The following is a 14,403-nucleotide window of genomic DNA, read 5'->3' as shown; positions in this document are numbered from 1 at the left end:
GAAGGGCACTCATCTCCTTCAACTGAATTAGATTCCTTCTGTAAACACCTTTTAATTTTATGTCTTCAAAACAGAGGGTTGGGGGTGGGGGGGGGGGGGTGCTCCAAGGACAAAATTAAGTTTTCTGATGCATTATTTCCTGAGAGATAGAGACCCTAATGAAATTGGGATCAGCTACAAGACTCTTCCCTCACGTTATGTGACATTCTGTTTATAGCGAAATTTGAAACCTAACGTAATCGGACTGCAAAAAAGAATAGGTCTGTGATTTCCTGAGATAAATGTTCAGTTATAATTATTATGATTATTTAAAAATGGGAACAGTAATTTTAACAGAATTCCCTCAAATTAGTTGACTATTGAGTCCAACACACATCTAAACACAGCTATAGTGTCCATGTTGTCATAGTGTGTAAATCCCCATTAATTCAGCAAACACAGACACTCCGAGTGTAATTCCAATGTAGCCTTACTCATTTTTATTGTCAACGAATCCAAATTCAAACTTTTACAGATTACAAAATAAGATTCAGTTTCTTTTAAGTTAAATGTATATAATCATTAAAATTTACATTAATTTCATTATTTGAAAGTGTTACCTTTAGTCACTGAAAAGGGATGGATACCGTCCACGTTAACACAATCTGGTTCGTAGAGCTGCTTTAAAGGCAGACAATACTGCTTAACACAATTTGTCAGGTAAGCACAAATTTAGCATGACACCACCAATCAGAAATGATGTGTATGCAACATTATTTTGTCTGGTAACCTTTTATTGGTAAGCCAAAAAGGTGCTATGATTATTTGCTTGATGCTGGAATAGACAGCTCTATGAAATTGGGTCTTGCTCTTATCAACTCCAAATTCCAAGTTTGTCCCAACCATATGTTGAGCCCAAACTTTAGTAAAACTTACTATACTTTTGACGGATGAAAACACTCAAAAATGAAGTAAACGATATGCAACCTTTTATAAACCATTCACTAAATATTCAAAGTTTTGAATAATTTATACATTGATAAAAAAAATCCCGAATTTCACATTACCAGAAGTTGAATTATAAAATTTTACATACTAACTGTACATATTATAAAGCGTGCACCTTAATCACTAAGAGTAACCCAGGTCATACATAAAGAATAGTTTTAGTTTTTTATCTTAAACTGTACAATAAAATAATACAAGAGTTTCAAAATAATGATGATTTGAAGTTTAATAAAAGATGAGCAAAATCATTAAAGTTATATTAACGGGAGATGGCTCAGAAAAAAAGACCGAATAAAGGTTAGTTGCAAACTTGCATCAGTGGGTTTAAAGGAGGAACACGTTGTCTTCAATCGGACGAGTTGGTCTTTGAAAACTCGTTTGGAACCATTTGTTATGAAATGAATACGGCTAGAAAGATGTGGTGAATATGGTCTTAAAAGTAGAATAATGATCAACACAAGTATGACTCAAAATTGCATGCACGATTTTCCTTTCACAGTCGGCCATTTTATGGAGTCAACATTTTGACCCCCAAAATGGCCGACCGTGTTTCTTCGCGACGTAAAAGGAACCCGTGCAATTTCGTGGCATGTTAGTATGGATCATTATATTCTACTTTTAAATTATTTATATAACCACTTGCATTTCATAACAAATGGTTCCAAATGCTTTTCAAAGACCAACTCGACCAAGGCAACGTGTTCCTTTAACACAGTGTCTTCTAAGATGAGAACAAAAATCCGTAAAGGGGCTTTTGTAGATAAGCTACCCAGATAGAGAAATACTGCTATTGAATTCAGCTTATACCAACATAGCCCCATGTTATATTATGTGTACACTTTCTTTGATTACTTCCATGCTAATTTATAGCAGCAGCCGATTTCACGAAACGCTAGGATTAAACCTAACTCGAGTTAGAACGAGTAACTCATCCTAACTTAGGATGGGTTAAATGGGTCATACGTCTATGTATATGGAACTGAACTCGTCCTAAGTCCAAAGATTAATCCTAAGTTAGGATGAGTTTCGTGAAGTCGACCTCTGGTTAGTACGTTTGGCAAATAAATATTAGTGGTTAAAACCATGCAGAAGCCAAACCAACACTCGACACATGGCATGCTTATGGATGATACCCAACCCCCCTCCCTCTCTCTCTATTGCACAAAAGAAGCTCTATATCTAAGCTATTAAATATACATTAATTGATGTGCATGGTGGCTCTTGGTCTTGGTTTCAAGACGCTCATGTCTCAAGTGATAGCGGGAATAAAAGCGCCCTTTCGTGGCGAATGATTCGTGGGGTGCAGCGGTTTGTTATAGCGACTATAATTTTCGTTTTAATATAGTTTCACAACTGGAGCGTCTTGGAACCATATTATGAAATTGCTCCTGGCTGTAATATGGTTTAAGTTTGGAATGCTACGACCCTGCGAGCATTGACGTTGTCTCCCAAGGACGTCTTCAATATTGAGCATACCACCAAGGACTTTGAACAACTGGCTCTAAATGTGCCAGAGCCTGGCACTAGTCCAGACTGAAAGATGACAACAGCTGATCATCGCTACAACATGAATGATGTTGTTGACGTGAACCAGTTATTAATAGAACTGCCTCTGGACGTAGACGTGTAGCCATCTTCATTTTTGTTCCCTATGTCGCTACGTGCTCAAAGCGTGTGTTAAACCAATACTTAAAGGCACCAGACTAGCACCTCAAAAGTGTCGTTACACTGAAAAGTCCTCATGAGAGAGTGAGAGATGCTGGAAAAAGATGTTGTTCTCCCGATTAAGACCTACGGCTCTTTGCTCGCATGGTGAAATGTATGAACCCAAAATAGTTTAAAGCAAAATGGAAGTAAAACTGATGTCAACACCTTTTCGGTATCCAAGTAAATTCATTTCTCTGTCCATTTCTTGGCCTGATCGATGAAGAACTTCTCCTGCAGCCTAATGACATAGATACTCCATCGTTCATTCCATTGACGTGCCTGTAAACCCACCAGGGAGCAGTAAGTTGTATAAAATGTAGACAGCATTCATGCATTGTTCGAGTAGTCCCAATTGCTACTCATCGGGAGAGAAACTTCTGGATTTGCTTGCGAATCGAACCACTTCTCTCTAATGAACTGTGCGCAATCATGACCTGTACATGGATGAGATGAGAATACACAAAAGAACGGCATCAATAGTTTTCATATACACACAAAATCAGAGGTTGTCTTACTACAAGCTATCTCAAGATGATCACCAATTCTCTGAAAGTTTGATAGTTTCAATCGAATAGAATGAATTTCAATGTGCAACTTCAGAAACTTCTTCATACGAGGAGGGGTGAGGAAAAGGAAGATGGAGGGGGGGGGGGGGGTTGCACACTGGCCGATAGGAGCAAAGATTGGAAATGGGTGAAGTTATGAGAAGATGGTAATGAAGTAATGTTTTATAGCACTGTAAAACATAATACACAAACAAAAACCGAATTAAAACGTGAGCAGGAACAACCCATTTGGCTAAACACACCGGCGCGGCCTCCATTTTGTATGGTTTATTCTCTTATATTTTTCTTTCAGTTCTGTATAATATAAAGATTGTAACCAAGTATCTATATTCCCCCTTTACTTTCATAAAGATTCCCCCTTATACCCCCTTTAATTTGCAGAATGATTGTGGATGAAAACGTGATACCCAAAAGTAGCATCCCGCCAAGGGGGAAATCGTCAGAGTGCTGCGTCCCGCAGGGACAAGAAGAGCCTTCGGTGTGATGTGATCGCTTATTAATATAGAAGCAAGTTCAACCCTAAGTGTTTTTTTTCCAGAGTGGCCAGGGCCCAATTTCATAGTGCTGCTAAGCACAAAAATTTGCTTAGCATGACATTTCTTTCTTGATAAAAACAGGAATGCCAACCAAGTTTCCAGTCGTTGCATGTTGCGTCTTACTGGTGTTCAGCTGTTGTTTGCTTGCCCTGAAAATCACGTGGAAATTTGGTTGGCATTCCTGTTTTTATCAAGGGAGAAATTTCATGCTAAGCAAATTTTTGTGCTTAGCAGCGCTATGAAATTGGGCCCTGGTCTCTCCAGCATAAGGAAGACGGCAAAGGCTAGTCATCACCCCTGCCCTTTCCCATCTCACAAAGAGAGTATGGGCCAGCGGATCGACTGTTGAACTTAATGGTTTGAAAGCAATAAACAAAAAACAAATTTACGTTACTTCAGAGGGAGCCGTTTCTCAAAATGTTTTTTTTTACTTTCAACCTCTCCCCATTACTCATTACCAAGTAAGGTTTATGCTAATAATTATTTTGAGTATTTACCGATAGTGTCCATTGTCTTTAATTGGAATATACACACTGTGACACTTTCCGGAGAGTAAGAAATCAGAAACGCAACACCGAAAAGAGCCTGCCTGCATTGGCCGCATCTAATGGAAACAGTTACGCTTTGGTGTTGACTTGAGCTGATGGAGGTCGATCAGATTAAAGGGGGGGGGGGGGGGGGTGTCAGAGTGCCACACCATGTCGGCAGACCCTTCAATGAATCTTGTCACGAATGCACGGTTGTTTGTCCCCTCTCTGTCCTAAATCTTGATCTAATAAGAGCTGACGGTAAACCATGCTGGACCTTACCGCCAAAATGGAGAAGCGGGCATAATAATTATCGCACACAATTGCATTTGCCGTTCGCCATTTTATAAAAAGAGGCCCTCCATTAAAATGCACCACCACGGAGTTTGTCAGCTGCTTTGCTGATAATCAGAGATCGCTTTAAGTGTCCTGAGACCCTTGGGAAATGTATAGATGCATGACTGCTCACGTTCGAAGGGAAGAAAGTAAAAACAATCATTTACATTTCCCGGCCCACATAACGATTAATTGATCTAAAGCAATTGAACTTGGAGATTAACTTAGAATCCCCGTTCTGTTTGTGTACGGAAATTGTTTTCCTATATACGTCGTAATGAAAGTCTAAATTTAAAGGCACCGGGGTGGATTTCACAAAGGTAGTCCTACTTTAGAACTAGTCCTAGGCAATGCTAAGAGATAGGAACAGTCCTAAGTTAGGATGAGTTACTGGTCCTAACTTAGGACTAGTCCTATCTCTTAGCATTGCCTGGGACTAGTCCTAAGTTAGGACTACCTTTGTGAAATCCACCCCAGGACGTATGTGGTACACAAATTTGTGTGCTTTCAGATGTCAAATACAAGGCTTCATGCAGGCTTTTTAATATTTGTTTTATACCATAAACAGCTCTACAATGTTCATTACAAATTTGTAGCTATAAGGATAATTTTGAGTAATTACCAATATAGTGTCCAGTGCTTCCTGACGCACTTTTGGTTTTACCTTGTCCAAAACGAGAACAATATATAGCTTGTCAATTACTGCTTCTGCGTTAAAGAACAAACAGCAATTTCACAAGGTAAATATTGTATGAAGCCACTTTCATGTGATGAATGTTTGAACAGAGTTCTCAATTCATTAGCGACATGATCCCTATAGGAATTAGGGCCTAGGTGTGTTTGCATGATTACCGCAACTCATCGCTACTGCACTTTTGGCTGTCATTAATTTGTGATCAAAAAATGTGCGATATAAAACATTGTGAGAAACGGCTCCCTCTGAAGTGGAGTAGTTTTCGAGAAAGAAGTAATTTTCCACGAATTTGATTTCGTGACCTCAGATTTAGAACTTGAGGTCTCGAAATCAAGCATCTGAAAGCACACAACTCCGTGTGACAGGGGTGTTTTTTCTTTCATTATTATCTTGCAACTTCGACGACCGATTGAGCTCAAATTTTGAGTGAGAAGACTGGTCTTTGACAATTATCAATAGTGTCCAGTCCCTTTAAGCTTAAGCAGTCAACCGAGTTGAAATCAAAGAGTCAGTTGTTTGGACAGTATACAACGAACCAATGAATAATTGTGCATCTTTTCTTCTTTTTTGTCAATAATAATTACAGTAGGTCTATACTCGTATCAAGAACACAAACTATACGAACTATTTGTTTCCAAAATGAACTTCCATGTCAATATAACATTCCCCCTGGCCTGATGACAATGAAGCCATGTTATTAACAGCACAGACTTTATAATTCAAATCTAGGATGGAATGTGGAGGATTCAGAGGGGCAGAGCCTTGCATAATAAGAGATGCATATTTTAATGAAACATCGAGTTACGTGGTCATGTTTTTCAGAGAACGCTGAAATCTGGTTTAGCTTTCATAAGCCAAGGATTTTGTGCACTTTCATAAACATGCTTTTAGGCCCTAAGAAATCGCAAATAACATTATTTATTTCAAACAGAACTATTTATCAAGACAAAATTCCCAGGTACCGGGTTCGTGGAATACTGATTTAGCTTACAGCCAATGATAATGTGCAGGTTCGTTGACATGCTTTCTTCGATGGCCAGAGAGAAATAAGAAATCGCAAGTAATATTATTTGAAGCATGCAGAAATATTATTTATCGTCGGGATAAAATTGATAGGTATCAAGTTTGTGAAATATAATCCTTTATATTGAAAATCGTTGTGGAGATTATCGACCGTTTGCAATCGCGTAGAGTTTAAGTTAACTCGTAGCATCTCATACTTTCTGAAACTGCATGGTGGAAAGATCACTATTTTATTTTGCATGAAGTGTTGGCGACCAATGACGTAAAGAAACTGTTGCCATTAATCCTTCGCATAACACTGAAGATGCCTGCAAAGTACAAACACGTAAGGAACGCGTTAAGTCCGGAGATATTTCTTTTAAAAATCCATCACGAGCGTGGTGATTGAGTTCCCGCGAAAAAAATATTTAAACCCAGTTTGTTTCTGTCATGAGAATATTTACCGCGCCTTAAAGACACTAGACACTATTGGTAATTTTCAAAGATCAGTCTTCTCACTTGATGTATCTCAACATAAAGTAACAAACCTGTGAAAATTTGATCTCCATTGGTCGTCAAAGTGTCGAGATAATAATGAAAGAAAGAAAAACACCCTTGTCACACGAAGTTGTGTGCTTTCAGATGCTTGGTTTCGAGACCTCCAAATCTAATTCAGAGTTCCCTAAATCAAATTCGTGGAAAATTACTTCTTTCTCGAAAACTGTTACTTCAGACGAGGGAGCTGTTTCTCACAATGTTTTATACTATCAACAGCTCTCCGTTACTCATAACCAAATTAGGTTTTATGCTAATAATTGTTTTGAGTAATTACCAATATTGTCCACTGCCTTTAAAGGCACTGGACACATTTTGGTTATTACTCAAAGCATAATTATCATGACGTGACTTAGAGCCAATTTAGTAACGAGCAACGGAGAGCTACTGATGGTAAACATTGTGAGACGTGACTCCCCTAAAAAGAAACGTGTTTTTTTTTCGAGAAAGGGGTAATTTCTCACTAAAACGTTTGAATCAGAGAAAGACCTCAGGCCTGATGCTTTTCTCAGGCATCTAGAAATACACAATTTTGTGCAACAAGGGTACTTTTTCACATATTGTTATTTTATGGATATGTTGGGATACACCAAGTGAGAACTGGTCTTTGATAATCGCAAAGGTGTCCAGTGCCTTTAAGAGGGGCCAACATGTAATTTGCTTATGGCGTGCGAACGGCAGGCAGAATTTCGCAAGAGTGTGAGATGGGGGAGTTAAGTTACAAAGGCAAAGTTACACAAGTTCGTGAATATTTATGTTCACACCAAGGGCTCAATGTAACATCATATCTCTTCTTAAGGCCTTGTCACACAGGGCATATTTCCAGGCAACTTGGAGGCAAGCAACTGCACTGTATGAACAAGGAGCACTTCTCACCAGCACAAGGTAGTCTACATTCTTCTATCTGGAATTGCTATTCCACAGAAAATAATGAGAAAACTGAAATGTAAATGAATTTTCTAATTGGAGATTGTCTGGAACTGATTGCCCGTAAATTGCCTCGTTTGCATGGCCCTTCGGCCGAAAAATCAATGTGTCCGTCGAGCGTTTGTGCGTCACGTAAAAGTAAAGAATAAAAAACACCGCCAAAATATATCTGAAAAAGCATGTTTCATACAGTGAAACAGGTTTCAGTTAAGAGCGTTTAAAATTAATGAGAAACAAGCGCCATCGACCACAAGCTAAAAATAGTCTCGACTCATTAAAAAGTACATTAGTGGGACTATCTTGTTTACATAGATGTGGACGGACGTCTATAACCCTGCCCCACCCCCAATCCTCATCTCACGACTCGCAATTATTACATTAGTTTTGTATGGCAGACAGAGAGCACATAACTGATATTTTTTATCATATCAGTTATTTCAAAAGGTCTTAGTTCCAACCGTTGGCTTAGACCCAAATGTCAACGAACAAATCTACAGATGCATTTCTATTATTTTGAGTGAGAAATTATCTCTTTCTAAAAAACTACGTTACTTCAGATGGAGCTGTTTCAGAGGTAGCATTTTGCACCACTTAATACTTTGATGTTTGTGCAATCATAAAAATGTAATAAACATGACCAAACTAAATAATTATACAGCCTAAAGTGGTTTATTCCATTGTGATATTAAAAAGCAGTTGAATTTAATCGTTATAGATACTGGTCACCGATACCTGAATCCTAATACAGACAGATGTGCGGCATGAAAGGATTAATCCATAAGGGAAGAATTGGTGAGGTGGAGGGATTTCCCCTTACGGACGACTGCCTCTAGCTATTCCAGGAATCACATTAATTTATGTATTTTATGATTAATATATTGTGTGCAGCAGCATAAATAATCTGTTTTCCTAAAAAAGCTTTCCATATTTAGGGCCTACATGATTGTGTTCTATATGCAATATTGGTAATCACTTAAAATAACTATTATTTTAAAATAACTTGGTGACACAGAATCAAACAACTTATGGCCTAAAACCTTTTTCGGCATTTGAAACAAGGGTGTTTTTCTTTCATTATTCTCTCGCAATTTCTTTGACTAATAATTTGAGTCCGCAATTTCACTTGTTATTTCATGCATAATAAGTTGCAATACACAAAGTGACAAACACTAGTCTTTGACAATATTGGCAAAGGTGTCCACGGGAAAGGGAGAATGCAATGCAGTATGAGTAAATAAGCAATAAATCCACTGTTTGGCCATGTTGCCACTCTCATATCTTAAAAACATTTACATATTCCTTGAAGACGCTGCAAAGAAACCAAATCAAGCCAACTGTATTACAGAAACACAAACTTATTCCATGCACATGTCAATCTCATAATAGTGGTAATTTCAAACACAAGGTTATGGTCATTAATTTGCAGTCCTTTTCTTACGGTATGTATTTTATGCAATAGGAACGATAACTATTTTATATGGGCTTCATTTTTTTGGTTGATCGGGTATCAATTTGGTTTGTGAACTCATAGGGTTACTGACCGTTACCCAAACGATGTTATTACACCAGATGATAACTACTTTGAAAAAAAAGAAATTACCTTCAAGATTTGTTTTTCGTTTTCGTGCCATTGCTGAAATACTCCGAGATTATTTTGGCGGGAATTACACATCAAGGTGATGTTGGCCGCGCATTCATTTTACGGGCGCTTGAGCACACACTGTCGGCAACAAGCCTGTTCGGTCATCTATCAAAAGGAGCTTTTTACATTAAAAGTGTTCTATATTAGGAAAGAGGACTGCGGCCATCTGCACTGCGTTCATACCGCCGCTTAAAGGCACTGGACACGTTTGGTAATTACTCAGATTAATTGTTAGCGTAAAAAACTAACTTGGTAAAGAATAATGGAGAACTGTTTATAGCACAAAACATTGTGAGAAACGGCTCCCTGAAATGAAGTGACGTATATATTTTGAGGAAGAGGTAATTTCCCACTCAAACAATAAAAGACTTCAGCTGAAGCATTTTATTATGCATCTGAAAAACACACAAAGTAAATGCAACAAATGTTTTTTATTTTATTTATTTCTTGCACTTTCGGTTACCAATTGAGTTCAAATTTTCACAGACTTGTGTTGTGAGAAAACTGGTCTATGAAAACTACCATTAAGTCTTGCAAACTCATCATGGTGTATATCCATTTACAGGGGGAAATTGCCGAGTGACTGAGATAAGCAATTGACCATTATTGAGCCGAATTTTCACAGGTTTGTTTGTGTATGCAAATGTTAGGATACATCATGGATACAGCAAGAGAGAGTACTTGTCATTGACAGTCGTTACCCAACGTGGCCAGGGGTGGATTTCACAAAGGTAGTCCTAACTTAGGACTAGTCCTAGGCAATGTTAAGAGATAGGACCAGTCCTAAGTTAGGATGAGTTACTGGTCTTAACTTAGGACCAGACCTATCTCTTTGCATTGCCTAGGACTAGTCCTAAGTTAGGACTACCTTTGTGAAATCCACCCCAGTGCCTTTAATGAACAAGTATGAATCGGCAAAGAATCCAAGCTGTGGGTCTCTCGGCTGCGGCCGGTGATTAGTAGCTAATGGTGCCAACTTTGATTGCACATACAATCAGCTGCTTCATTATTTACACACAAAATCGCTGATGGAGCTTGCGGGTGATGACGTCATCACCTTGAGGAAAAAACACACCGCCATTAATTGCTGTTTGTTTCGCATCGCTTGAATGATTAGGGTATTTTTGGTTGTAATTGTTTATAGCTGGACAGTTCGCAGAATTAGCACGCATCGGTCTGCTTGAAGTCGCTTAAATTGCTTTTACAACAAATTATCAGAGATGTAGATTACAAAATATCTGAAGGACAGAAACTGCTTTAAGACTTTGTCCATGACGTCAACTACTAATATTATTAGGTAATACTGAACAAACTCTTTGTTTGGTGTTATTGTTAAAATCTAATGGGGTATGTTGTTGTTGTTGTCAGAGCACTGCTTATTATTTTCATTGCACTCTTAGGACTGAATATCAAACGGTGAGCTCTACAGTGGGGCTGTTATTGCCACATACGAAGTGTGGACCCGAGAACAAAATACTAGTTCAAATAATGGGTGCGCTCGTTTAGCTTCCCTGTGTCGACCCCGGTGTGTGGTGTGTTTTTTTTTCCAGGACGAACGTGGGTAATTATCTGCACACGTTCGTCCTGGGGAAAAAAACCGCCACACACCCGGGTCGACCCAGGAAAGCTAAACGAACGCACCCAATGGAGTGACTTGACAAGCTATGTGGACTACTTATACACGTCCACACAGTGTTATTTACCGTGTTGAAGAAGAGAATTGTCCTTAAGTGTGCAAAACAAAATAGTTTCCACACAGTGAATGCAACACATGGCTGTGTTGAGTGGGGTCGGTGTTCCTGGCGTGGGTAAAAGCATGGAGCTATAAAAGTATGAGATTTCAGCTATATTCTATTTTATTTTTATTTATTTTTTCGAGTGGAATCTGAATCTTAATCTGACTTAATAGTCGGAAAAGCATCCTGGTGGAAACATCACACCAACTTGGGTAGCTAAGGTTTGGTTTGCACATCATAAGGGAGAAGATGGTGATTCATTTTTGTTCACATAGGTTCAACAGAGCTTTCCTCAAATTAAATGAAGAGGGCGATACATTGGTGCCATCAATGATGTAAGGTGTGAGACAGTTCTAGTCTCAGTGATTACATGACTGCCGTCCGACAAGTCATGGAGTTACAAATATTCTACCAGAAATATTAAATGACTTACCACTGTGTTGTCAATCATGTCAAGCCCTGCTTTACTGCCCCTCCTAGGCGAGAAAACGCCGGTATCCGCGCTCAGGGTTCTGTTCCTCTTCTTCATGTAGTTCCTGAATACAGTCAAACCGAACAGCACGGCTGCCGTGACTAGAAGGAACACAACGGACGCAGTGATACCCACAACTAGGTTCCAGGAGTACGATGGGAGAGGCCCACCGGTCACAACGGGGGCGTTGCTGGTGGGTTCCGAGGCGTTGACCACCCACTGGTCACCCGATGGTTGGGGCGATTCCCCCGGTAGATCTGTGAGGAGTTTGTACAGAGTTTCCTCTGTGACATGGGAAGAGGAATGGGCACGGTAAGGTTGGGCAGTCTGGGAGTACTCTGAGCTATTTTCTAAGTTCATACTTAGTCTAGGTTAGGCACAGGCGAGGTGAGAAGCAAGTCTAACAAACAAGCAAAGCGTTCCACACAAGAAAAGCGTTCCACTGCAAAGCGTTCCACACTAGCAAAGCGTTCCACACGAGCAAAATGTTCCACACGAGCAAAGCGTTACACACAAGCAAAATGTTCCACCAGTGGAGGGTTCCGCCAACCAACAAGCACGACCCGTGCAAAAATCTGAACTGACTGAAAGTCAAATTAGTCGAAATCCGGCTTTAGCGTGAGGCTAGCGTCATATGCGCCACAAATCCTGCACATGTTGGTCTCAGTATAATCCAACACTTGTTTATAACTTACGTTGTTTTCATTGTGAAAACTCTTAGAGACTAAAAAAACCGTGGCCAATAAAACTGCCTCCCAGGTGAAAGCACAATGCACTTTGTTTTGTACCGTTACATGGTTACATTTTTTAACCATGTAAGAAAAACACTGCTGTGTATACGCGAGTGCAAAAAAATAAAGCTGTCATAACAAAGTGTTTAATTACCATTTCAGATTGCGTGTCTAATTTGCACCAAGCCATAACATAACAGCCGGACACGTGGATTGATGTCGCGTCCAAGTAGGCCAAAGTGTCATAGTCATGTGATATAGGCATCAACGCATGTTGGCGATGACTACAGCGAAACCCCCAAATGAATTACTAGCTATCTAGCGAGCGATGGACAGCGATTGGATCAGTTTCACTGAAGTGTGTTCACGCAGCTAGCATCATGTATTTATTGTGTAACCATAAGCTCCCCGTTGGTACACGTGAGCTTTTCCGTATACACTCATCCCTCCCGTCACCGACTTGTTAACCGACGCATGTGATGGAAATTGCGAGCATCGAATACTTGCACTTTCAGACTCATCCGTCGAGGCATCAAGCCATCCGGACTATCTTGCGCAAGATGTGGCATCCCATAGGACACACTGTTCACGATATAGGGAACAAGTGTAGGCTAGATCACAGGCTTGAATGGCTGCTGTAAACCCCATGTGGATGGAGAGCAAGTTGTACTGAACTGTACCGTCAGAGACAAAGTGCAGGGTTCCTGCCACGCGGGAGATAAGACAAAACAACAAACTTAACAAACTGTAACATTTACTATAACAGATTTGTAGTAGTACCATTACCGTGAAGAAATATTTCTCTCATTCAACCACAATCTATTTAATTTGTTGTTTGGTTTGCATTGACTATTTACCTTGTCTTTACGTTTCTAGTTTGTCTGTCTCGACTGTAGAAAAAAAAATCTCGTGTTGCAGTGAATTGTGTGCTATCAGATTCCCGAGAAATGCTTCAGGCATGAGGCCTTTCTCAGATTCAAATTTGTGGAGAAAATCTAGAAAGTTCATTCGTACATTCTCTAGATTGCTTCAAAGGGGGTCGTTTTTAACAACATTTAATAATATCAACCGCCCTCTAGTGTCAATTACCTAGTACGTTTTAAAAAGGCATGAGGCCTTTCTCAGATTACAATTTTGCGGTGACAAATAACCTTTTCTCTTAAAACTACCTTCGTTTCTAACAACGTTTGATAAATCCAACCGTCTTCTAGTGTTCACTACCAAGTAAGTTTTTCTGGTAATGTATTATTTTATTATTTACCAATACATACCTAGCCTGAACACCTGACGTCACACATCGAGGCTCGTGAATAAAACGCCAGAGATATTTGCCGTTTGAGTCCATCACACGTACATTTGAACTCACATCATTTCACATGACCTTAATGAGATTCGCAGTTAAATCTAACCCACATGGTGTATACATAAACCCTTGCTCTATGCGTAAACCAATACCTGTCCTTTCCCTTACGGATGAGGACAGGGGACCAGTCTAGGGGACCAGTCTATGGTCTGCCTAGCCATTTTGCAAAGCAAACGTCTGAGTCATACTATACCCATCTCTTTTTGAATCGGCCCATTTGGCGCCTGTCCGCAAGTATTTTGAACTTAATCAGTGGTGTTGCCGGTATGGGAATTATGTTTTTTCCTGTGGGCAATTTCGAGGGCAGGGCGGCTCACTTCTCGTCCAACTACTTCTGAAACAAATCAATTCAAGTATAGTCCACCCCCGCGGGCAGAAAACCTATGCAAACGTTATTATACAGAGTCGGGAAAAACACGTATACCCGTATTTTTAAGGCAAATATATATGTCCTGTAATGTTATATTTTGTTGAGAGCACAAGTAATTTATTTGCAGTGCGTGCATCTTCCGCACCGCAAAGGGATATGCTATCTTTGTTGGATCTATGGTATTCATACAGTTGGGTTTGCAACGCAAATCCTCTATGAATAATAGTTTTTGTTCATGATTGCTGGCGAGGT

General features: G+C 39.6%; 1 protein-coding gene across 1 annotated transcript; it reads right to left on the bottom strand.

Annotated features, from left to right (window-relative positions):
• Positions 1 to 472: 472 nt before the first annotated feature.
• On the bottom strand, positions 473 to 12,872 carry LOC139943247 (uncharacterized). Its single transcript, XM_071940073.1, has 2 exons — positions 11,649 to 12,872; positions 473 to 3,128 (listed from the first exon to the last, which is right to left on the bottom strand). The coding sequence occupies exons 1-2, from the start codon at positions 12,045 to 12,047 to the stop codon at positions 3,054 to 3,056; spliced, it is 474 nt and encodes a 157-aa protein (XP_071796174.1). The 5' UTR covers positions 12,048 to 12,872; the 3' UTR covers positions 473 to 3,053.
• Positions 12,873 to 14,403: the final 1,531 nt, after the last annotated feature.

This window comes from Asterias amurensis, chromosome 1, assembly GCF_032118995.1.
Source record: "Asterias amurensis chromosome 1, ASM3211899v1".
Classification (NCBI taxonomy): Eukaryota; Metazoa; Echinodermata; class Asteroidea; order Forcipulatida; family Asteriidae; genus Asterias; species Asterias amurensis.
The sequence above is the reverse complement of the archived record's forward strand: the minus strand, read 5'-3'. Positions and strand labels throughout refer to the sequence as shown.

Coding starts and splice junctions, on each gene's coding strand:
- LOC139943247 (XM_071940073.1), bottom strand. CDS start 12,047: ATGAACTTAGAAAATAGCTCAGAGTACTCCCAGACTGCCCAACCTTAC. Junction 3,129..11,648: donor ACATGATTGACAACACAGTG/GTAAGTCATTTA, acceptor ATCCATGTACAG/GTCATGATTGCGCACAGTTC.